At 45.0% G+C, this 24,217-nt stretch overlaps 5 protein-coding genes across 10 annotated transcripts; 1 reads left to right on the forward strand and 4 right to left on the reverse strand.

Annotated features, from left to right (window-relative positions):
- The first annotated feature begins 180 nt into the window (after positions 1-180).
- Positions 181-3,261, forward strand: hax1 (HCLS1 associated protein X-1). Of its 3 annotated transcripts, none has more exons than XR_013288784.1 (8): positions 181-362; positions 1,029-1,255; positions 1,332-1,501; positions 1,575-1,635; positions 1,918-2,054; positions 2,147-2,267; positions 2,462-2,622; positions 3,086-3,261. XR_013288784.1 is itself a non-coding variant. In XM_077548169.1 (7 exons), the coding sequence occupies exons 1-7, from the start codon at positions 298-300 to the stop codon at positions 3,154-3,156; spliced, it is 852 nt and encodes a 283-aa protein (XP_077404295.1). In that variant the 5' UTR covers positions 182-297; the 3' UTR covers positions 3,157-3,261. The 3 variants fall into 3 exon arrangements, 1 of the variants encoding a protein (XP_077404295.1); XR_013288785.1 differs by having other exon boundaries at positions 182-362; positions 2,512-2,622; XM_077548169.1 differs by lacking the exon at positions 2,462-2,622 and having other exon boundaries at positions 182-362.
- Positions 3,262-3,858: 597 nt separating this feature from the next.
- On the reverse strand, positions 3,859-12,187 carry znf687b (zinc finger protein 687b). 3 transcript variants are annotated; one of them, XM_077548151.1, is made up of 10 exons: positions 12,090-12,187; positions 9,086-11,263; positions 8,585-8,853; positions 7,589-7,773; positions 7,316-7,492; positions 7,079-7,241; positions 6,531-6,857; positions 6,343-6,443; positions 6,089-6,176; positions 3,859-5,838 (listed from the first exon to the last, which is right to left on the reverse strand). In XM_077548151.1, exons 2-10 carry the CDS (start codon positions 11,247-11,249, stop codon positions 5,245-5,247), a joined length of 4,068 nt encoding a protein of 1,355 aa, XP_077404277.1. In that variant the 5' UTR covers positions 11,250-11,263; positions 12,090-12,187; the 3' UTR covers positions 3,859-5,244. The 3 variants fall into 3 exon arrangements, with proteins under 3 accessions (XP_077404277.1, XP_077404275.1, XP_077404276.1); XM_077548149.1 differs by having other exon boundaries at positions 9,083-11,263; XM_077548150.1 differs by lacking the exon at positions 12,090-12,187 and having other exon boundaries at positions 9,083-12,073.
- Positions 12,188-12,598: 411 nt separating this feature from the next.
- Positions 12,599-16,065, reverse strand: psmd4a (proteasome 26S subunit ubiquitin receptor, non-ATPase 4a). Its single transcript, XM_077548163.1, has 10 exons — positions 15,938-16,065; positions 14,908-15,048; positions 14,670-14,784; positions 14,486-14,572; positions 14,317-14,385; positions 13,615-13,830; positions 13,302-13,410; positions 13,097-13,228; positions 12,955-13,007; positions 12,599-12,880 (listed from the first exon to the last, which is right to left on the reverse strand). Exons 1-10 carry the CDS (start codon positions 16,015-16,017, stop codon positions 12,710-12,712), a joined length of 1,173 nt encoding a protein of 390 aa, XP_077404289.1. The 5' UTR covers positions 16,018-16,065; the 3' UTR covers positions 12,599-12,709.
- A 288-nt stretch (positions 16,066-16,353) lies between these two features.
- On the reverse strand, positions 16,354-21,225 carry LOC144037036 (phosphatidylinositol 4-phosphate 5-kinase type-1 alpha-like). Of its 2 annotated transcripts, none has more exons than XM_077548162.1 (13): positions 20,844-21,225; positions 20,460-20,482; positions 20,120-20,206; positions 19,920-20,050; positions 19,700-19,817; positions 19,481-19,633; positions 19,104-19,403; positions 18,578-18,786; positions 18,332-18,415; positions 18,221-18,269; positions 18,056-18,140; positions 17,621-17,758; positions 16,354-17,047 (listed from the first exon to the last, which is right to left on the reverse strand). In XM_077548162.1, exons 1-13 carry the CDS (start codon positions 20,896-20,898, stop codon positions 17,001-17,003), a joined length of 1,479 nt encoding a protein of 492 aa, XP_077404288.1. In that variant the 5' UTR covers positions 20,899-21,225; the 3' UTR covers positions 16,354-17,000. The 2 variants fall into 2 exon arrangements, with proteins under 2 accessions (XP_077404288.1, XP_077404287.1); XM_077548161.1 differs by having other exon boundaries at positions 17,609-17,758.
- A 147-nt stretch (positions 21,226-21,372) lies between these two features.
- On the reverse strand, positions 21,373-22,474 carry ecm1a (extracellular matrix protein 1a). The gene is made up of 4 exons (XM_077548171.1): positions 22,326-22,474; positions 22,020-22,264; positions 21,708-21,913; positions 21,373-21,642 (listed from the first exon to the last, which is right to left on the reverse strand). Exons 1-3 carry the CDS (start codon positions 22,390-22,392, stop codon positions 21,710-21,712), a joined length of 516 nt encoding a protein of 171 aa, XP_077404297.1. The 5' UTR covers positions 22,393-22,474; the 3' UTR covers positions 21,373-21,642; positions 21,708-21,709.
- Between the last annotated feature and the right edge of the window lie 1,743 nt (positions 22,475-24,217).

A 24,217-nucleotide genomic window follows, 5' to 3' on the forward strand; every position in this document is an offset into this window, starting at 1 on the left:
CGTCTTTGGTCAATGTATTTTTTTTCCTACCTACGACTAAGGTTTTACATTGAAAAACTGCTTTCTTTTTCTTACCAATTTAATTTCCCATTTGGAATTTTATATTCGTGAAAAGTTTTAGATTGCGCTTTGTCTGCCGCCATTACGGTTAAAGCTGCTTTACGGTAGTTGCGTCATATGAAATGCACGTTTGCGACACTGTTGGCAAACGAAACGGTGTCGAGTCCACGCACTGTTTTCCGTCAACAAGTTATAATGCTAATGCTAATGCTTACTTTTCGATCAACCTAGCCTAAAATGAGCGTTTTTGATTTATTTCGTGGCTTCTTTGGAGTTCCCGGCGGCAATTTTCGTGGGCGAAGGTGAGTTAGCTAAATGCTGAAGTGACAGCTGCGCAAACATTCAGCTCGCTAGCACAAGTTACTGAGCATTTCAATTTTTGCGCTTCAAATGTCTACATGAAGCTTTTATGTCATGTTCTGTTTTACCTACCGAATTCATATTTACTTGGACATTTATTAATGCTAGGAATATAGTTTGAGCAATAATTGTGGCTGCGTACATAGTGGGCTAATTCGCGTAGAAATTTTCTGTACCTGTACACTGAAAGTGGTGGCTCATCCTTGAAAATTAGAACAGCACCTGTTGTGATTTTTGCTTTCTCCTTGTTAGACAACTGTAAAAGTGCCAAAGGCACAGACACGTTTAACAGTTGGACATGCTTACTCTAAAGTTGGGAGAAAGTCAATTTAAGTTCATTTGTAAAGATTAAAGCGCATCCTTAAATTTCACCAGAAAGCTGAATATCCCTAGCTTTTTTTCTGAGTAGTTTATAAATATAAGATACTTTTTTGTATTTTTTTTTTTATAAATATTTGGTTTGTCATGTCATGAAGCTCGGAATAGTTTGAGTACCTTTGATTATTCAGTGGCAACAAAAAACAGCTGTTATTTTTTTCCTGTCAATACACGATACTTGCGTAAATGAAGGTTTTATCAGAATTTTGACTGCTAATCTAATTCAATAGGGACCCCTTCTTTGATGCCATGACCCGCGATGAGGACGACGATGACGAAGACGACGACTATGACGGTTTCCAGGGGCACGGGCAGGACCCCTTTGACAGTGCCTGGAAATTCGGCTTCAGCTTCAGTCCCAATGGGATGAGAATCCAAGAACCTCCTCTGTTTGGCCATGTTCTCAGGGAGATGGAGGAGATTTTTTCCCAGATGGGTCACGTGGACTCACATTCCGGTAAAGTTGACATTTTAAAGTGTTGAAAATTGGGAAATTTTTTGAGTTGCGTGTCCTATCATTTTTTTCACTAAAGGTATTCCCAGCATTGCGCCACCGCCTCGTCAGGAGGGAAGTCGCGGGTCCAGCGGGAACCCACTGAGAGATTTTATGCTTAAATCTCCTGACAGTGATGGCCCAGAGAGAAATTATCGCCGTCCTTCCTATCAGGATCCGCAATTCCCAGGCTCCACCCCTTTTTCTAAAGTAAATGACAAGTCCATTCTAGCAATTTTTTGCTGTTTTTATATGATATGTCAACTACTCTTTCTGTCTTCAGTTCAATGATGTCTGGAGACAAAGGCAGACATTTCCAGATGAAGGCTGTAAAGAAGACAAAGGTAGGTGATTTTTAATTATCCTTAGTGAGGCTTTGTGTGATGAGCTGAAATTTACACGAGCACGTGACTAAGTGGGCAGAAAAATTGAGGTACTGTGATGCCCTCGCATGGGGCAAGGGGAGCCGCAGTTGCTAATGCACTTTTTAGCTGGTTCCTGCATGAGACAAAGTCGCGCACGCACGCACACAAGCTGACTAGCTCGCAGCTAATGCAAGAAGCTAGCATAGCAGGCTACATCTTCACTCGTCAAACAGCACAAATAGATGATCTTCATTTTTCCAGATCTGGACTCTGCTGTCTCCTCCGGTGGTTTGGATCGGATTCTGGCGCCACCCTCTGGCCAGGTGCCGAGTCAGCAGCCTCGAACCAGGTCCTTCTTCCGATCTGTGTCTGTCACCAAAGTGCTGAAACCTGACGGGGTAACAATTAGTTGACCGCTAACACATGACCGTGTTATATGTTAGCGTTCGGCACTTTGCATAAGCGTATTTTGCGTTTGCCTGCCAACAAGACGATGGAAGAGCGGCGCACGGTCAGAGACGGCCGAGGCAATGAGGAGACCACCGTGACCCGCTCAGGAGGCCCTGGTGGTCAGGAGGGACCACAACATCATTCCGGGCCCGCCCTACCGGGTCTGTACACACACAGACACACGACGTGCATTTTTACAGTACAGTGAACCTTCACTATTAGCAGGACTTAAGGAACAACACCGTTCGGCAGTGTAAAAAAAAAAATCAAAATTGCCCCGCCCACAAATGTCAATTTCATCATTTGCAACCCCCTCCTTTAAATTACGAAGTCATTTTTGTTTTTTTTATACAAGTTTCCAAATTTAGAGTTGCGTGCCGTGAATGTAGTACCACATTGTGCCAGAAGATGCAGGGCAGCATTGAGCTCTACTGGAAGAGATGCAGCATGTAATTAAGAGCAAGAAGAAGAGGCAGCGCTGTTCCCCTACTAAGCCGACAGCGCAGAGAGAAATGTGTGAGTAATGTTGAACATTTAGGTGTTAAAAATATACGGCTTTTAATTCTGTTTTGTATTTCACATTGTATGTTAGCATCAAGCTAACTGGATTTTGTTAGCTGAAATTGCATGTTTTTTTTGTTTTTGTTTTTTAAACATGTTGGATACTCAAATGTACAATGTTTAGTTTTCAAATTTCCACAGTTTGACAGTAAACTTCAACCTGCGAGGGACAAACAACAGCTTGAAGCAAGCATGGAAAAATGAGAACGGGTGCTAAATGTATTTTAATATGTTTAAGTGTGGGGGATAAAGCTAGCTTTGGAAAAATGGTCTCTCTGCAGTGCGGATTTTCACACGTGGGTGCGTCTGAAAAGTATACCCCCCTCGTTCACAAGTCATTTTCTGTCGAAAAATATTTGGTGAGGGTTCACTGTACAGTGTACGAGCTGTGCTTATCCGCCACCTGCTCTCATTTCAGGCTCTTCGTTTTCAGACATGCAGGATGATGACAGCAGCTTCTTTTCAAAGCTGTTTGGAGGCAATAAATGACTTGATTGCTACACGCCCACAATTTATTTATGTTGTAGAGTTGTTAATTGCACGCTGATGCCACAAGGTGAAATAATATTGCAGAATAAACCCTTATTATTGCAATGTTTTTTTATTTTTTGCATTGCCTCCTAGTGTTTGAATAAAAAAACAATAATGTTGACATTGTCGGAACATTTAAAAATAGATGTTGTTTTTGTCTGAGGTTTTTGATTTGTTTTTAGAATTTGCACTGCAAGTGGAATTGAATGTTCGAGCTGGAGGTTAGCCACTAACCTGCTTTAGGGTTCGAATGTTATGAGAGGAGCAACAATCGAGCCCAACTGCCAGCAGGTGAGGACACTTTTACCCCAACCATCTAAATCTGGTTCTGGACAGGAAGGTTTTTAGTGGCACATACAGTATGTCGATTTTTTTTTTTCAGTTTTCAATCTAAAAAAATTAATCACAAATATCAAAACATTCAAACGTGGCTGCTAGCAAGGTGCTAATGTAGCTTTCTTGACAAATGTCAAAAGTCTCGTCATGTCTTTTTTTTGGACACATAAGGAAATGTCAAAATACAAATATACTAGAAATGATTTTAAAGCTGCTTAAAAAAAAAAAAAGCTACTACTGCTGTCACGTCCAATAAAATATGGTGGAGTAGCCTACGCCTTGACTGCTTTTTTTGTCGGATGTTGAAAACAAGATTCCAATCAGTCTCTTTTTGACATTTATTTGAAAACTGCACAAAAGTGTATGTATGGCATTTTCAGCAAGCAGACCACAACCATGGAAAAAAAAAAAAAAAAACATGGAACGTTCCACTATTATCCATCCATCTATATAAATATGATATGACACATATATAAAAAGATAAAAACAAGACAATGTTTTTTTTTTCTCTCCAAACGTTATAAAAGAAACGCGAGAATCGATACACATTGAATTCCTCCTAGTGGGGGTCCTTGTTTGATACTCGGAATAAAAAGGAACAGTACAGTACAAATACTACACGTATTCACATTATCATAGCAAGTTACTTTTTTTCTTGTAGTGTAATTATGTATTTACATAACAAAAACCACATACTATCCACTTCCATCCTTTTTCTCCTTCTACTCTCTCTTCATGAACACCAACATCACAAATTATCCTGGCCAGCTCGCAGCAGTGTTTGATAAATAATAAATATTAACGAGTATGAATCCAAGTTCCAGGGAGGTCAGTAAAAATGGCAGCCGTGCAGCAAAAAAATGTTTCACTCAAAGGAGGGAGGGACGTCCAGGCATGCATCAACAAATGTCGGATGGTTAAAACATTCTAGAGCAGTGGTTCTCAAAAGTGGGCCCTGCAAAATCATTTGCAAAAGTCCAAAAAAAAAAATTTTTTTTTTTTAATTGTAATTATTTTTGTTTTAGTGCAAAGCTACTTATGGGGCATGTCAGACAATACGAGCCAATTACGCCTCTGTACCTTCGCATTGGACCAATTAAAAGCTCAGACTGTGTTGTGTTAAGATGGCACTAAAACTCTTGGTATTAGGAAATCAGTAATTGGTGTCAAGGAAGTCAGACAATTATTTTTTTGAGGGTCATGTTTGTGAGATGAATTTGAAGTAGTTTTTTTGTGTGTGTGTGTATATTTACAGTTAATTTATGATTTGAAGTTTCCCACTACTCACAAATTGAAATGCTTTTTTTTAATTTTTTTTTTAAATTATTTTTATTTAGCATCTATTATTCGCTGAAAAACGTCCTATTTTCTGTTTTTGTAACGTCTAATATAACAGCACTGCTTTGACGCCATCTTATAGCATCTTGGTGCTCAGTATGTTGAAGTGATTTAACTTCATTTGGACAGGTTATTGCACTAATAATTTTTTTTAAAAAAAGTAGTGCTTTGTTGCCATCTTGAATTCAATTGAATTGGATTAGCTCCTTTCTATTGAACAGTTCTTTTAGTTGAAAAACAGCAAATAAGTACAATGGCATTCAGGGGTGCACATGGTGGTTACACTTAATTGCTATTTGGATCCTTCAAAAAATGTCTCCCATGGACCCAAAAAGTTTGAGAACCCGTGTTCTAGACTGGCTCGCTTGCGTCCTACTGGGGCTTGTCCGTCTTGTGCGCGGTGAGGAAGGCCATGCCGTGGGTCCGGAAGTGGGTGTTGAGGTCCGACGCCTTGTCGAAGCGCCGCCCGCACACCCTGCAGATCAGGTTGCCGTCGGCGTCCTCGCCCAGAGCTTGAGGCGAGGCGGCGCCGGCGCGGGGCGAGCCGTCCGGGGACGCTCGCCCCGCGCCGCGGTCGGCCTCGCCCTGGGTGTCCCGCACGCGGTGGGTGATGAAGCGGTGTCGGCCCAGCGAGCCGGCCGAGGCGAAGCAAACGCCGCACTGCAGGCACTGGAAGGAGGCGGTGTCGGCGCGGTGCTGCGGGATGTGGCGCTGGAACTCCGCGCCGTCCTCTGTGGAGAAGCCGCACGGCACGCAGCGGAACACGCTGCCGCTCTCTTCCTCCGGCTCGGCCGAGGCTCGGGTTCTCTTGGCGGGGGCGGCGCCCACTTCCTCGCCTTCCTCCAGGGCGTTCTCTTCCTCATCCGCTGGCCTGCCTGCGGGAGCGGCGCCCTCGCCGTCCTGCTCCGAGGAGCTGCCGGGACCTTCGGCGCCCGTGGCGGCACGCTTCCTGGTCATCGGTGCTGCCTGAGGACCAGGGTGGGATTCCAAAAAGGTTAGCGAGAATTGAAGTTTTTTTTTGTACATGCGAGTGCGTGTCCCGTTGCTTCTTTTATGCTGCATCTTTTTTTTTTTAATAGCAACATTTGGAGTAGGAAAACCAAACTGGTGCGAGACCAGCACCAAATTGGGAGCAAATGATTGACCACTACAAGCCAGCAAAAAAGATGGCGGCTCTGCGTGAAATGGGGAGGAAGAGCGAGGGAAAGCACCTCACCTGTCCGTCGCTACCTCTGTGCTTGAGCCGGATATGTTTGTCCAGCAGGAAGCGGCTGCCAAAGGTGCGTTTGCCCTCCGTGCAATACCTGCCACAAGTCATTATGTCAAGTACACGTGCAAAATGTAATATTACATCCGATACAATACAAATATTATATTTATTGTAACAGTCCTTAAATGATCTGTTGGTGGGATGCCAGCAAAATTGGATCGCTGCCGGCTGTGGTTTGCCGAATTAGCTTCAAGACTTACTGGCAATGGAAAACCCTTTTGTTGCCCTCATGAATGACTCTTTCGTGACGTCTCAGGCTGGACGACGTGCTGAAGTTGCCCCCGCAAATGCGACATGGGAACTGTGGCGGCGTGAAAAAAAAAAAAAAAAAAAGCGAGTTAAATAGATGCGTAAAACAACGGCATGTTGGCAGCCATTTTAAAGGCACCTTTCCGTGCTCCATCTTGACATGGCTGATGTAGTCTTCGTTGTCGGTGAAGGTGCTCTGGCACTGCGGGCACGTCCACTCTGTGGGGGCGCCGGGCGTGGCCCCCGCCGCCCCCGAGCCGGACCCCTCGTAGTCTTCGTCCCCGTCGTCGTCCTCCTCCTCCTCGTCTTCGTCGTCCTCTTCCTCCTCGTGATCTCGCCCCCAGTCCTCTCCGTCGGAGTTGTCGGGCTTGGCGGAGGGTTTGGCCTTGGGGCCGGTAGCGGGGGCGGCGGCGGGGGGGGTGTCGGAAGCAGCTTCCTGTTTTGCCGCCGGGCCTCTGTGCGCCGTCTTGAGGGGCGGGATGAGTTCAGTACCCTCCAGTAGGACGGTTACACAGAAGAACTTATACTTGGCATAGAACTTAAGACAAGGTATCATGAGGAGAAACCTCGCTAAGGCCGATCCAAGCGACATAATATTTGCCGCGCTCCTTATGGAAGGCAAAAGAACGGGCAACGCTTGAGGCGCAAAACACAACATGCCGGTTTGGGTTCAACCAAGTCACCCACCTTGATGTGCTCCATCATGGAGCCTTTCTGCGCGTACAGCTTGGTGCAGTCGGGACACTTGAATACGTGCACCTTCTGCTTGGCCAAATGCGTGTCAAAGTGCATGTAGAGGAGCGGCTTTTGGGTGAAAACCGTGTCGCACATCACACACTTGTAGATCATCCTGCAAAGAGGACGACATGATTAGAGTGAAGATGACAAACGTGGGAGGGAGCCAAGCCGGGCGCCCGCTCATACTTAGCCGTTCCGCCGGTGAGCGCCGGGTGCTGCGTGCTGATGTGGCTCTGGGCGCTCGGGGCCGACTTGAAGGCCATGGGGCAGCTGGGGCATTTGTGGAACACCTCGCAGTGGGCCGTCTGGATGTGAGACTTGATGGAGTTCAACCCGCCGAACACCACCTGGCAGCTCGAGCACCTTCAGCCGAGCACATGCCGCCGAGAAACGCGCGGGAATAGGATCAATGGCGTCGAGCGGACAGCGGGTGGCCGCCATTTTTGGTTGTGTGCTCACCTGTAGCCGATGCGCCTGGCAAAGTGCAGGCAGGCCTCGTACAGGTGGGTCTGGAAGCTGGCCGGCCGCGCCACGCCCCCGCACTCGGGGCACACGTGGGGCGTTCTGTGTTTGTGGATCCTCTGGTGGGCGGACACGGCGCACGAGTTTGGTAGCATCATGGGCGGGGAACACTGGGAGCACGTCTGGAACATCAGAATGGAATGAAACGTCAAGTAGATCATCAAAAAAAGTTGGGCTTACTATGAACATTTAGTTATCCTAATTTATAGAGTAAGCACTCATGACTTGGAGGCTAGGCTGGGTGAAGATCCAGCGCCACGTGAGATTTTCTACTTTAAAGCAACCTCCTTTGCTCCCGGCTGTTTTGCTGGATTTTGCAAGGCCCACATAATATTGTGTTCTATAGCTATAAAAACATGGAACCTACAAAAAGAAAGATTAGTGTCTCTTCATTCATCAGGAAAAAAAAAAAGTATATTTCTATCTGTTTCCGTTTTGCAGCAATTAGCATTAGAATATAGCTAAGTTTCATCATTATTCACAAATCTGTGACTATCTAGAAGGGCAAACAGCTTTTAACAACATGGCCCTGGTTGATCTCTTATACTCTGCTGCCACCTGCTGGCCGTTTTTGTAATAGCTACCAGTTCAGAGGCTGCATCAAAAACGTATAAATACATCTTTGGGAGCATGCTAATATTTGAAATAAAACGGGATTTATACATTTTTGGGAGCAAAGGAGTTGGGTAGCCTCAATGCTCTTGCTAGATGGGAATTTCCAATTTCGAAATTGCACAAATGCTGCATTAAAAATTGGCCTAAAAAGTGTACGGAAAAGACTTGCGGAATTAATCCTGTAAACAATTTTTTGTTGAAATCCAACATTTTGGGACTTTTGAACCGATCAACTTTGAATGTCTAAACTGTCATTTTCTGGGAAAATTGGCCTGATGAGTTTTTTTGGGTTGTGGGTTTCTGGTCACATGACCTCACCGAATTTGGCGCAGCTCTTATCTGCTGGAAATGCGTGACCAGCGCCGCTTTGCTGGAGAACTGCGTCTGGCACTCAAGACACTTGTAGTTGTTGTACTGCAGGTTCTCGGCCTTCTTGCAGGGCAGCGGCATCAGCGCCTGAGGGCCCTGAGGGGCGCGGCGCACCTGCCGGGACGGCCCTCCGGCGGCGGACGCCGCTCCGTCCTTCATCGGGCTGGAGCCGGCGGCTGACGAGGTGGCGGTGGAGGGGGATGAAGAAGAAAGCACGCCTGGCGGAAGGATAGGAAGTCAACAGTTCAAGAAGAGGTGGGCTTCTGTTTTGTATTTGTAGAAATTGACGTATTCGTTTAGCCATTTTTTCGCTAAAATTGGCTAATTAAAATGTTTGTTCATCTTACTATTTATATCATGAAATAGTTGGTTAATTAATTGCAAACAATCACGTATGAAAAAAAAAAAAAATTCAAACCGGATTTGTGTTTGTGTTTTTGTGCTTACTACCGACGGGCGTGACGTCCTGCTGTCCGATCATCTGCTCCACGGTGACGGGCCTCATCACCAGGTGCGAGCACTGCATGACCAGGCCTCGCTCCTTGTGCTCGCGTGCGTGCAGCAGAAGGCTGCACTTGTTGAAGAAGGCCAGCCGCTTGGCGCAGTGGTTGCACGTCACCTCGATGCGCAGCGAGCGCCGGTCGTAGTGGCGAGCCAGGCTTCGCTCTAAGGCGAAGGCGTCGCCGCACTCCAGGCAGCGGTAGCCGGAAGCCGGCAGCGGGAGCCCCCACTCGGGGGGCGGCGGCGCCGACAGGTCCGGCTTGTAGCTGGGCAGCAGGTTCTTGCTGTTGAGGATTTTGTTAAAAGCCTCCACCAGGCTGGACTGGCTCCGGGAGATGACGGCGCCCGTGCTGTTGACGATGGAGGCGGGCTTATTTGACTGGGTGGTGCCGTTGGGCGAGCCCTTCGCGGCCGTCCGCACGCTAATCCCAGAGAATTTAGGCGATGAGGCCACGGCGGGAGTGGCGGGCAGCGCGGCGGATTTTGTGATGTTGACAGCGGTGACTGAAACTTTAGCCTTGTCGGAGGTGGCCATTTTGTTTTGTACTTTTGTGGCGGCGGCGAGCATGACGCTGCTGGCAGCAAGCGTGGACACCGGCAGGGCGTTTAAGGTGCTAACGTTCTGCTGCTGGTCCGTCTTTTGGGCTTTGTTTGCCAACGTCTTGCGCTCACCGCCCCCTTTCGGGTCGTGACTTTTGCCTGCGGCGGCACCCTTAGGGGCCACCCTCGTCACCGTTCTGGTGATGCCGCCTGTGGATGTCTTGATGGTTTTTATTCGTACTTTGAGGGGCCGCGAGGGAGCCCCGGGGGCCGCCGGTGCGGCGGCTGCACCGTCCTCAGCGGGTACAGTTTTGGACTTGTCCTCGTCTGCCTCAGTCTTCTCCTCGCACGCGTTTTCTAGCTTGTCTGCGTTCTCATCTGCCGCCTTGTCGATCCCGTTCCCCACTTCCATCTCCTCCTCCTCCTCCTTGGGCTCCCTCAGCTCCGACGAAGGTGACGTGGAGGCCACAGCAGGGCTGGAACACCTCTTGGTGGCCACCACTTGAGCGGTTGACTTGGGCGCCTCCGGTTCGGGACTCTCCGGCGAGTCCCTCTCCTCGATGACGTGCTCCGGGTGCTTCTCCTCTGGCTGAGGGGTCTCGTCCCCTGCAGACACCGACTGGGGGGTCAGAGACGCCCCCTGAGGGGTGTACCCCGGCTGGGGGTGAGGCGGAGGGGACGACGTAGGCTGGGTTAGATCCTTGTAGCGACGGTTCATCTGAGAAACCGGTGAGTCTGGGTTCTCCTGGATGACCAGTGGACTGTCCAAATCTGCATCTGAATCCTCCTCCGTTTCCTCCTCCATCTGCTGGTGCTGATAGTCCGCCATTTTGGGGGCGCCGTTGAAAGGCTTGACGTTTGACGAAAGGGCGGCAGGTGGTGCTGAAAGAGGCTTGGCAGGCGGGAAGTAAGCCGGGGCCAGTCCTGCAGAAGACCCGGAAGGTAGAGCCGCTTTGAGGCCGTCTGCTCGCTCCTGCCCCGCTTCTTGCTGCTGCTGCTGCAGGAGCTGCATCTTCCTCGCCCGGCCCACTGGATCGCCAGAACCGGGGCCCAGCAGAGGCTTCAGTCTGTTAAAAATGTTCCCTCCCTGTTTGGTGGACTTGGCTGCGACTGCACCTGCTCCTGAAGTTTCCGCTGACGCTTTAGGGGTGTTTAGGGGCCACGGGGCCCCATTTGACTGGCTGACGGACAGCGTGGTGGAAACGCCAGACACCCCAAATCCGTTGTGGTTGAGAACATCAGATTCCGCCATTCCACCAAGACGAGTACCCACGTCCACCCCGGCGATTACGTCAATGGCGTCTGGTTCTGTGTCTCCGTCATCTCCACCCGCCGCCGTCTCGGCACGCACTTTGTTTTTCACAATGACACTCACGATGGACGTGTCCCCCTGCGGGTCCGACGGGCTGGGCAACCCTACCGCATTGTCTGTCTTCCCCAGAGGTGCCCCAGTGGGCCCGTGAGGTCCCTCCGCCTCATCCGGCGCGGACTGGATGGCCTCCTTGGCGTCGATGTCCGGAATGTCAAACGCTGCCAGCAGGTCATCGAAATCTGGGGTCTTCATGTCCCCCATTACGGGATTAACACCTATAAAAAGGGTAGAGAAATGAAACAGACAGTCTTCATGCCAGCGTCGCCCACCCCTGCAACTTTCGCCCTACAGAGATCCGTGATGGTGTTGACATCGAAAACCCTGGACTTTAATGAACCTTAAAGCATTTTTAATGTGTAAGAAAGCAAGCGTACATGGGTAAAACCCATACAAGTACAGGGAAATTGTAAATACTCCTCACAGGAAAGCCATGGAGCCCAGATTCGAACCCAGAATGTTTGACTGCTAGCCAGACATGCTAACCACTAGTGCACCATACTTAATTTTATTTAGTTTAACTCAACAATAAAATAATGATACCAGCTGTTGGACAATTAACAGATGTATCATTATTATTGTGATTTTTTAATTTATTTTTTAACGTAAAGGCCAGTGACATCGGTTAGCATTAGCCAGCTAGCCCGCTAGCATCCAAACCCCTCATTCGGTGCATATTTCACTATGAATGGGACGCAAATACGGCTTCTTTGTTGGCTTAATGCTTGTCGGACGCCAAGGTATTTACTGACGGGGCGGCCGTCCGAGCGTAGCCGCCTTGCGTCGCTGCGACATCGGCCGCTTAAAGCCCGATCGACACCCCCCCACCCCCTTTCCCCGTCGGAGGACTGCTGGCTAGCTGGCCAAATAGACGGAGAAAGGGGGTCACAGAGCTAGCAGGCTAGCCTTCGCCATTTAGAGAAAAAAATCACTACAGCCCAGGGATGGAGTGACAGTCATTAGAAGCCGTCGACGACGTCGTGACGTGGAACGGCCTGGGTGAGGATTCTCCAGTTGATAAATGATGCGATTTTGATTGTTTACCTGGATGTGCGATTTCCGACTATCCTTAGCTCGGGTTGCAGCTGAAAACGCAAGCGCTTCCCGTCACGTGACGGCGGCTTTCCAATCAGGAATGTCAAAATGCACCAGACCGCATTGGAGTCTGGACTCGTACTAAAATACTGTACTGTATTTACATTAACACATCACTCTAGTACGATATACTTATAAACACTGTATACACGTTAGCATTACACGGACAAATAATGACTATTTCAAATGACTTTTTTTTTTTTTTTTTTGCAACATGGCTAAGTAATTAGCCTTGGGGTCCTGTTGCAATTTAATTTTACTATTGATCTGTAATCCGTTTTATGTCTTTCAAGATTGAGGTTATTCAACACAGAATGTGGAAAAACAAGCAGTGACTCTTTTAACATATATCAATAAATTATGGCATGGTACATGTGTGGATTTTCTCTGGATACTACTGACAAAAGTCAACTGGCATCGGCTCCAGCAACCCAAATAAGGAAACGTGCCACAGAAAATGGATGTATGCTTGTTTATTGGGGTGCTTAAAAGTGTCACAAAAAGGATGGTGGGTAACATTACTGTGTGTTTAATGGTAATCTTTTCATGTCAAAAGGTTTGTTGGCTCATCATTTCTTCTTCTCGTCATCTTTTTTGGCATCAGGCTTGCTGCCCGTCTGGGAAGCCAGCGAGCCCATGGCGTTGCGGATGGCTTCGTTGTTTGGGTCCACGCCGGGCAGGTTCTCCAGCACGCTCTGCAGGAACTCTGGGTCCTGCATTACGTCGTAGTCATCTTCCTCCTGAGTGAGTACGCAAGAATGATGAAATCAATCATTTGCGTTCAAAAAGACAGCAAACAAACAGCCTTGCTTACCTTGACAGAGTCTGTAGCGTCCATTGGAACACCCGTGTCCATCTCACTATACTCTGTTACATGACAAGATGTAAAAAAATAAAATAAAATAAAATTTGGAGTCACCGAATAAGCAGCGGAGTGTGATCGACGTGGTGCTGACCTCCTCCGGCTAGAGACATCTGCATGGCGTAGGCGATCTGCTCCTCCTCCGTCATGCTGCTAAAGTCGGGTATCACGGCGGCGCCCGTCTCAGGCTTGGACACGGACATCTTCAGTAAAGCCTCCTCTGATTCTGAAGGGGAACAACGGTCTGTTTTTGATGATGTGTTCTGCTACTTGATTGGGGCGCTATGGGCCAGGCGTACCATCCACGGCGGGCATGGGCACGCTGCCCTCAGCCACGGATGCGGCGGCGGCTCTGCGGGCCTCCTCCTCCTGTCTCTGACGCTGCTCCTCCATGGACACACGCAAGGCCTACAAACATGGTCGGGACCTTATCAATGGAACGCAAGGCTGGAAACTCAAGTATGTTGCACTCATTTAGCCCTTTAATATTTTATTCATCATAAATAATTAAATATCAAATACTCAAAGCAAACATTAATAAGCATTCAATATAAATAAATACATTTGTTTATGAAATTACATAAATCTGCCACATTTGTCGCGTCGGCTTACCAGGGCGAGTTCCGGGTCGGCGCTGGGGTCGACGCCAAACTCAAAGTCGCTGGCGCCGAGGCCCATCATGGAGCCGCCCTCACCAGCCAGGATGGGTGAGGAGAGCAAGGCGTCGGCCAGGCTTGGCCCCGGGGGCACCGTGACCAGGTGAGAGCCCGCGCCCTCCTTGCCGTTCAGCGTGTTGATGAAGGCCGTCAGCTTCTCTGTGTTCAATTCCTGAATCCGTACGGTAACACATCTTAAGAATAGCATTTGCACATTTAAAAAAAAAAAAAAAAAAGTCCCTTAGCTACCAAACTATCTTTTAAAAGCCACTGTAGAAGCATATTTGAAAATTGTAACTAGTTTAACTCTTTGACTGCCAGACGTTTTCAGAAAAGGGATGCCGTGGGTGCCAGCCGATTTAAGCATTTTGACTGATCTTTCAAAGTCCACAGAAAATTATGTGTTTGGACTATGGAAACACACATACTACCAAATGAAAGATTGGACTCTCATCTTTCATCAGAAAAAAAAAGTTTGTTTCTCCCTTATTCCGTTTTTGAGTAATCAACAATAGAAAATGGTTAGTTTCACCTCTGTTTTGAAACAAACGTCTTTTAACGTCTTTGGCACTCCTCCATAGGATTTTACTAAACGTTATTTAACGTTTTTGGCAGTCAAAGAGTTAAATGTCAAAAAAAAAAAAGACACTCTCCATACCTCCTCTCCAAAGTTGATTATATCCACATTCACCTTCTCCTTTTTCAAACGCTTTGCCATTTTGACAAGCTGTACCACACCAAAAAAAAAAAAAGATGACTTGGTGTCAGTTGTGATTTTGAACAAGAAAAAAAAAAAAAAAAAAAAAAAAAACAAGAGTAGAACTCACTTCCTTTTCGTTATCCTCCACGGGACTCCCCACAAAGGCGATGATCCGCATCTTGTGGTTTTTGCCTTGGCGATGCTTTAAAGCCAACTACACGGGAACACAAACACACACAGTCCATTTAGTCGTGGCGGACTCGCACCCACACACATACTGTAGTTCTATTCATTTTGAACAGGATACACACATGAGCCACTCGAATGCCCGTGCAGAAGCAGATGTTCCCTCTGGGCTGGACAGCATGAAGTTTGGACAAGATGCGTCCAGAATCTGGCGTCAGCGTGGTCAGCACTTCGCAGTTACTAGGACAAATAAGCACGCTCAGTTATATCCACTGTATATGTTTTGCAAGCTCCCCCCCCACCACCCCTTAAAAAAAAAAAAAAAAAAAAATCTTAATTTGGGAACCGTTCAGGGTTCCGTACTTGGCCATGGTGATGAGGCCCACGTTATTCTCGGGGTTGCTGCGTGTTTTGGAGTGGCAGACGATGTTGACAGCATCTTGCTGAGCTTGCAGCCTCGTTGGTAGAAAGTCGCCATTTCGCATATACTCGCTGTTGTCCACGCTGATGACAAAGACAAACAAATATTTGAATGGCCAGTCTTGATGAGCAATGAGTTTTAGTACTAGGGTCACACTGAAACGGAACATTATTATTACACAAAAAGTTATTATTGCAATATTACAAAAATAAAGTTGTGTTTCTGACAATGTATAGTTTTATATCTACTTTATTATTTATTTATTTTACTTTAATTATTTGTGGAAAAAATCGTATACTTTTAGGTTACTGGTACTCATAATTTTATGAGAACAAAGTCAGATATTTCAGGAAAAATAATATATTTTCGAGATTAGTCATGCTACTGTGAGAATGAAAATAGACAAAAATATTTGTGGGTATTTAATTGTACATGAATAAGATTTTATCTATATAACTCCTACATGTAAAACACACAGTCATTTTTACTAAATAATTTTAAACTCACGTTTTTAATAAGTCACTAAATAACATCAATACTTTATTCACGTCAAATCAGGTTATCTCGACGATTTTACAATCTTTTATTCCTGTAGTAGTCCTTTCACGTTGGCCCCTTTCGAACTTGCTAAGGTTAGCAAGTGTGTATGTACTGTGATTATTCCCGTTTTTTTCATGTCAGTGACTTGATGTTGATAAGCGTTAGGCTATGATTCATACTGAAAGCTCTAAAATGTAGAATACGTACGAATGTTACGATATCATCAAATAATGATTACGAGTGTTAGCGACTAGCATTTGCTAAATGACTCAGCCGCTAGCAGTCAAAAATTAGAATGGCATTTTCTCCGCCGTTCGTCGTGGATATTAACACGGAAATTAAGACATTTAGTTATCGTTTATTAACCGTTCATTGTTCGAGGCGTTTGACGAGGAAAAAAACGGGTTAAACAAACAATAATGTGCTCCTTACCAGACCATAGTACTTTCGAGCACCATTTTAGAAACTTCTTGTTGTGATTCTAGCGACGGTCTTATAAGCTCACAGCCCATTGGCTGACAATTAAACAAGGCCTCCCATGATTGGCCGCAGTTCCTACCGTCTGGTTTCTGATTGTTGGATGAGCTTTAACCACGTCACCGGTCTGAACAAACGACAATAATTCGTCATGAAAATAAATAAAATTAAAATAACAGTATAAATTAAATATGTCCTTGTATATTTTGTGAGCCAAAAGCTAAGGTATTTCTAAGTTGAAAATTACAGTACTATTAACTTGTCCTTATATATTATGACTCAAAAGTTAAAAACGTATTTTTACATAATTAACTAACGATGTCCTTATATATTTTTTGACTGAAAAGTAAAAAAAAGAAAAAAGAGTCAGATTTATCAAAGGCAATTTTATTTACAGAGGATTAATTAAAATGCAAAACACAGAGAACAATGCCGTACAATAATAAGACACCGTAATAAATATTTTGGTCCAAAAGGTACGTTCTTAAGGATAAAATAAGTAATCCATCCAAATAATGATTTTTCTCATTATAGATGAACTGATTTTTAAAATTATTATTATTGCACCATTTCCAAAGCCTGTAAATATAATGAGCATACAAAACATTTGCATTGTAAAACACTATAAATATCATCCTCAATGTTACTTTTTGTACAGTATTTTTGTACCACCAGAATATTAAAGTTGTAAACACACACTGGAATGAAAGATACCCACAATAGAAATTAGACATTGCTATCATCAATTATTTTCAATGTACAGATCATTCGTGACGGCTCTGATTGTGTCTTGGCACTTTTTCATGTCGATTTCTGGTGGTTTGGTCCATCCATTGAACAGGGTGGCATTTTCTCCTCCCAAAGCCATTCAATTCAGTTACGTCTTTTAAAAAAAATTCAAAATTGAAGGTGAAAAACCATCCTTGAGAGGAGTAAATAATATGACGTTGTGGGAGTCCAAAGTGAGTCAAAGTGCAGTTGAAAAAAATCTTGGCACTACTTCAATGGAGAGTTGTCATCAGGTCTTTCCATTCGCCTCTTTGGATTTAGGTGCTTCCTTTACAACTGTACAGCAAAGAAATAAGAACATTTATCAGGGAATCTGGGAAATAATACAACAGTACAGTGATTTGCTAACTTTTTTTAACCAAGTAGCCTCTCAAAAAATACACGGATCTCCATGTCCCATTCCAAAACATTTATGTCATGTTCTTGTAAGACTATATAACATTATGTCGTAAACATCAACATGAACAATGTGCTTAAATGTAGGAAAAGAAAAAGCACTATTTAAATAATCATCCATTTAAAATGCAAACAAGTCTTCCTAAAAGTACTTAAAAGTTAAATAAAGTCAACAACGCTGCTACACTAGAATAAAAAAAAAAATTAAGCCACTGTAACATTATGCACCATTTGATAATTAACTGGCTGATTTAAAAAAAAATAATAATAATTGCACGCCACTGGTAGGAGCCATTTACCACACTTTTGAGAATCACCGCATTAGAATACGGCTCACAGGCCTGAATAAAACATTCCAACACTGCCTGGCATGCTGGAACATGCCGACAGCTCTTGACGCAACAGCACGCACACGACCATCGTCGCATTTCCAGTTCTTACTATTGTCCTGACCCGCGTCCTCTTTGCCCGCTGATGTTTTCTCATCCTTCTGCTGCTGGTTCTGATTCTGGTTCTGGCCGCTGCTCTGAGCTGCTGCACTGTCTGACTTCCTGAGAGTACTGTTGCGCCGCTTGGATGGCGAGGTCTTCACTAAAATACAAAATGAAAATGTCATTATTTATTGTAAAAAAAATAATAATAATTAAATGTTCCCCCAAAAAGATGCCTCCTTTTAACCGGAATGAAAACAAATAAAAAAATGACAGTACCGCACTTTATTGATGCTGAGCACAGATGAGCTATTTTGCTAATCAAAACAGCAGTACCTACAGAGAAACATCGCCAGTGGGGGTTGTACCGCATGGTTAAAAGTGTAATAAAGATCTTGCTTTTGAACGACAATATGATAAGTAAAAGATGCCCCCGCATCTGCAGTTGAATTCTTACATTGGACTTTTTTGAAGACCGTGTTGCACATGAACCTCTGGAATCGGTCGGCGTAGAAATCCGGTCTGTGCACCGACACCGTGTCCTGAAAGTGCGGGAATAACTCAGCGCGGCTCTTTTGATCATTTTAAGAATTTTTTGAAGGACCGCAGGTGCACACGTTACCCCGTCTTGAACCAGAGATTTCCACGTATGCTCCAGCATCTTGATGAATCTGCGAGAAATTGTGAAATTTTGAAATTTTCAATTATCAAGTCCAGTAAAAGTGCTGCTCACCTGTATGACTGCAGAATGTCAATGATGCCGATGTACACCAGCAGTCTCTGGCCTTTGACGTTTCGTGCCGGAATTCCTCCCGTGCTGACAAATCAAATAAGAGTAAAAGGCTGAAATGTTGTAGAATTACTTACGCATGTAGAGTGTAAAAGACGGAAGGATATTTGTCAAAATATCTCCATTCATGTCAATGGGAAATTCCCCCTGTTGGAAAAATGTGGAATTGTGTGACTGCTTGCCACTCACGGGTCGTGACTTCCTGGCAAGCCGGCACCCCTGCCTTCCGCCTGGATGGCCTCCATGGGCGTGCTGTACAGGAACTTCTGGTTCTGCGGCTTCCTCCTCTCTGCCGCCTGCTCCGTCTGCACCGTCTGCACCGTCTCTCCGCCGGCCTGATCCACCACGTGAATCCCGAGCAGGAGGCTGTAGTCCATGATCTTAAAACTCTGCAAGACCTGGAAAAAAAAAAACAGAAAATAAAGAAAATTAGCATTGAACCAGCATTAGTTTGATGGCAGGGTTGCAAAATGTTGGCGATTTTTGTGCTCAAGCCAAAGCCATGTTGAAGATAAAAAATGATGCCATCTGGTGGCATCTTGGCGAACATTTAATCAGGCCCGTAGTATTGTAGAGCTATGAGTCAGAAGCAAGGAGATGGGGTAGATGCTTTACTTTCTGACTTTTCTCTTTTAGTATAAAGATATGGAATCCAAAATTCCCCATGGAAATTTTTCCACTCTTCTAGTACCCTACGGCAGCATTTGTCCCTCACCAGGCAGTCCCGTTGGACGGTCTTGCAGAAGGCGGTGTACATGTCGGCGTCCAGCAGCATCCCATCCGGCATGTCCTGCAGGAAGTCCAGGTCCTTATAAGTGGGCGAGGCCTTGCCCCTTTCCTTGGTGGAGGCCCGGCGGTTGTACGTGGAGCCCTTCAGGTCAAACTTGAGGTGCAGCTGGACCGAGGAGGGCAGCAGGTTGTTCATGACGGCGATGCGGATGTTGGTACCGTTTGCCTGGATGCAGTAGAGACCGTAGAACTTTGGTAGCAAGGTCCGCTTATTCTGGTTTAGGTTCTGGAGAACAATGGAGAAGCGTGCGTCAGTTACGATTTCGGCGCTCTGCGCTTTGACTTTCTTTTTTTTTGCCTCACCATGAAGTACCCGGGAAGGAGCTTCTGCAGAAACTCGGCCTCCTTGCGCTGCACCGTCTTCATGATGAACTGATCGTCATTTGAGAGGTAGAAGAGCGACCCGCTGGCTCCCGAGTTGGAAAGCTCGATCAGGTCCTCGCTACACAGGGAGCACTGAGAGAACGCGCCGAAAGATGAAAACGTGTTTTGGACGGTGATAGCGTAAGAAATCAAATATACCATGTAGTCATCAGGCTGGATGCAAAACATCTCCCTGAAGTAGCGGAACGCGATGGGCGCGTACGTCTTGAACCGGAAGTCTCCGTAGTGGTGCGCCGGCGTGTGGCTGCTGCCTGCACTGCAGCGGTCCAAACAAAAAAAAAAAAAATCGTTCTCTACGATGCATATTTTTCAAAAATAAAATAATCATCATCATGGCTTCAGCCTTCAGGCCACCCACCTGGGGAAGAAGATACTCTCCACCTCTTCGAAGTCCTGCAGCAGCACGTCGCGCTCGGACTTCTGAGCCAAGCTGCAAACCGTGTGCGTGATTCCCAACTGGATGGCGCCTTGGAGGGCCCACGAGGGCGTCTTGGAAGGTAAAACCAGTGATGTGAGCGTGCGTGTCTTTGGTTACTCAATACTGACCACTCGTCTCACCTTTTTGTACACCGTCTCCCCCGTCTGATCGACCCCGCGGTGGCCGATGGTTTTCTTCACAACAGGAGCTGGGCTAATTCCTGGAATCTAGCGGGTAAGGACAACATCAGCAAAATACTGAAAAAAAAAAACTGAAAATGACACAAAAAGATGAATCTACTTGTTTATAACTATTTTTATTTTATTTTTAGTGTCATTTGTTTTTAACTTTACTGTTTTTTATTTGTAATTACTAATTTTATTTGTCTTGTGTTTTTTTTGGAGTGTATTGAATTAAAAAAAAAACACTTTTGCATGATAACATACTGCTGTTAAAACAAACAAACAAAAAAAATCTTACCTCTTTCGCAGTCTCAGTGGAATCTGATGACAAATGGGAAGACAGGGTAAAGATATTAATGGGGGAAAAAAACTAAAAATTTGCGCAATGGCAGTGTCAAAAGTGAAATCATACTGTGCAGGAGTGTGGCTGGGCTGAGGCCCAAACATGCAGACACACCTTGTTAACTTTTAGCCATGAAAGACTCACTTGTACAAGACGTTCCCATTAAGTCTTTAAGGTACTTTTTAAAAAAATATTTACAGATATCCTTTTTAAATTTATTATGGCCTGGCACTTTTTAATTGTATGATGATATAAAAGTCACATCAGTGGAGTAATTTACAGAGGGAAAAGACACCTTATCTTTTTTCCTTTCAGCGTTAATAATGACGTCAGACTTACTTCCAGGGTGGTTCTGGAACCCCTGCGGCTCCTCTGGAACTGCGGCTGTGGCCATTGCGAGACTTCTAACTTTATAAACACAGCGGAGCCCCGAAACTAACTAAAACAAGGAAGGAAACTAAAAAAAAAAGTCAAATCATGTTGATAGAAAGACATATTTTGCGGTGTTAAGCAAATCCTGTCATTGTGCGTTCGTAAACAAGGAAGCAATGCGGAAAAAAACTTAATGAAAACAAAAGTTCCGGTGAAAGTTTTATAGAATAAAAAGCATAACAATAAAAGCGACCCAAACAAACTCTGGAATAACACTGTGCGAGCTATTGCACACAATATAGGCTTAAAGTTGATAGATTGTTTAATATTTATTTGTCTTAGTACATGTTTATTGTTCAAAGGCATGGAAGCGTTCAAACAACCTTTTATTTTGAAGGTCAAAGGCTGAAACAGGATGTGTGCTTACAGCCGCTCTCTTTTTTGACGAGCTGTCAACGTTTGTAAAAGGAACAAAGAAACTTCGTGGGTCACAGTGGAAAGTTATTAAAGTGTTTATTAAGTTTTCTGGTACAAATTCACATTCAGCATAAACTGTAAACAACATGACACGTCCCACCGATAACTTTTGCCATGGAAACAAGGCCCTCTCGTGGACATATTATAAGTTGCAGTTATAGAGTACTGTGATTATATATTTTATTTACTTAAAAAAACAACAGTGCAAAATATGACTTTGTTTGGTAATACATTGAATTGGGCAAAATCAAACCCTCTGGTTGGCTGAAAACACTTCTCTTCTTAGCGCCTGTAGAAAAATGTAATCATTTTTTGCATGATCGTTTCTCATTTATTTCAAAAACATTTCTGTACCTTTAGCAAGCATTTGGGTCGAAGGTGAAGTCAGGCTCGGGAAGCATTGCGGGCGCGATGTAGCCCGGCGTGGCGAGGTAGTCCGGGTTTGGCAGCTCGCTGTCAAAGCAGGTCCAGCGTTCGTCCCCTTGCTTCCTGCAGCACTCGTAGTGCGCCGTCATGGTTCCAAACTCCTCCATGCAGAACTGTTCCAGCGCCTGTTTCCACTGACCACAAATAAACAGAGTGTCATCACAGAGTGTCATCTGCAGGTCACCAAACCCTGACTTGAACCCTACTGTTGACAGCTGACTTCTGTTGCGTTTGACTCACAGCTTGCCTGGTGCAGCAGAGTACGGCGGCGTCCCGGTCCTCCCCGTCCAAACTGCAGCACTGAGTGTACCAAGACTCCAGCCTGTTGATGGCCTTCCCCCGCCGCCTGAAGTGCCCCGCCCCCCTCCTCGGGAAGAAGCTCTCCGGGTACCTGGGGCGACCCTGGCCTCGGCTGCAGATGGCCTCCAGGTTCAGCGGCACGGGCCGGGCCGGCGGGAACGGCACGTCGACTTCTCGGGACTCCGCTGGAGGAACAAACGTGATGGATCATCCTGAAGGTACTTTGATGAGAAATTTTCGCATTACCTCCGAGATTTGCTTGGGAGACGATCAGAAGGATCCCAAACCCTTGAAGAAGTCCAATCCAAGTCATGGCTGGAGTGAGTGAATGTGTTTTCTCGCAGGTTTTTTTTTGTATTAATACGTCAACCTGAAATGCAACAAGTTCACAGGGAGGCTGCTTATATTCACCCGAGGGGGAGGGGCCTCCCCTACTTTTCTGCTCAACCCTTGAGAGGAGAGTGGGGGGGGGGGGGGGGGCAAGTTTGAGAACATGGGAGACAATCTGCTGAACATACAAAATGTCAACATATGGGGATGGGAATTGGGAATAATTTAGTGATTTCAAATCCATTCCATTGATTCTTATTGCGGACGCTACTTTTGCGTATGAAGACAAAACACCACACCCATCAAAATAATAACATAAACAGCAAAGGGTTAAATGGTCATTTTTGCCTCATTATATTGGAAAAGTTCAGAACCAAAATCAACAACAATAATTATTATTATTATTATAAAAATTATTATTATTATATAAATTAATATTAAGTGGTTCATTATTATTATTATTATTAATAATGATTAAGTACACAAATTTGAATAATACAAAAAAAATACAATGAATGCTTAAATACATTAGTAGATAAGTGAATGAACAAAAATTAATAATAAATATGAAATGTAATGTAATATAAAATGCATGGACTCTCGTAACAGTTTGGCGCACTGCTGAGAGAATTTAAAAAAAAATCCAACAATGTAAGAACTATACCAAATGTAAAAAGTAAAATATTGACTGAAATGCCACCAAAATTATAAAATATAGCAAAAATGAAATAATGATGATGATAATGAATGAAATAAACTGCTTTGTCAGGATGAAAACTGAAAGAACAAACATAGTTCCAAAATATTCATTATTTTTTATGAGATGTGTGACCTGCTCTTTCACAATATTCTGACCTCCTCTTTATATGCTTGGACGCCAACTTCTTATCAAGTGATTCCTGAAAAAAAAAAAAAAGAAGTGTTGACTGTGAACCAAATTCCGCGGTGAAGAACACGGCGCACCCTGCCTGTGTTTACGGAAAGAGCTCATCCTCCTACCAACAAAGGGTCACAGTAAACTCCAGCTGCCAAAAAAACGGGCTAAGTTTGCATTTTTGTTATCAAACAGCCGCCAGCGTGTTCACCAGCTGCTTCCTGTTTTCACACACAACCACAACCTCAACACATTTTTTTTGGACTCCCCTTTGGAATCGCATGAAATGCAAGTTACGCAATCGCCATGTAGTACAGCGTGCTACATGCCGCAGCCGCACTTTCCCTCTGCTGTCATTGCTTACAACCCGCTTGACTTGCGATGATGCGATTGGCCGACGTAACACGAGCAAGTGTAATTGTGACTGGAGTGCGTCTCAAGTGTGTCACCGGCGTACGTGACACTTTGGAATGTGATCTGCTGTGCCACTGATTTACTTGGCCACTGACCAGGTCACGCACAGGGCAAAAAAACTCCAAACTGCCACCATACCCGTCTAGTGTGTACACAACTGTATCACGTCTACACGTATGTAATTACAAAAATATCATTCCAAAATCCATCCTCATCGTGACTTTATGTGGGGTCAAACAACCCGTCTAGTATTTCCTAACTACTATACATCCCTTTTGCACATATTTTCCAAAATAGTGACTTCAGCTAAAGATGCCACACCCATCTAATCCTTATCCACTGCTATGACTACCAAAAAAAATCAAAATGGACTCGTACCCGTTTACATCCCTTATTCACTTGTGACTACAACAAATATTCCCAAAGCATCATCCTCACAATGACTTTAGCTGAGGTGCTGCTATACCCATCTAGTCATTCTTGTAGTGACTTCATGTGAGAATCAGCCATACCTGTCTAA

Source organism: Vanacampus margaritifer, chromosome 17 (assembly GCF_051991255.1).
Source record: "Vanacampus margaritifer isolate UIUO_Vmar chromosome 17, RoL_Vmar_1.0, whole genome shotgun sequence".
NCBI classification, from domain to species: Eukaryota; Metazoa; Chordata; class Actinopteri; order Syngnathiformes; family Syngnathidae; genus Vanacampus; species Vanacampus margaritifer.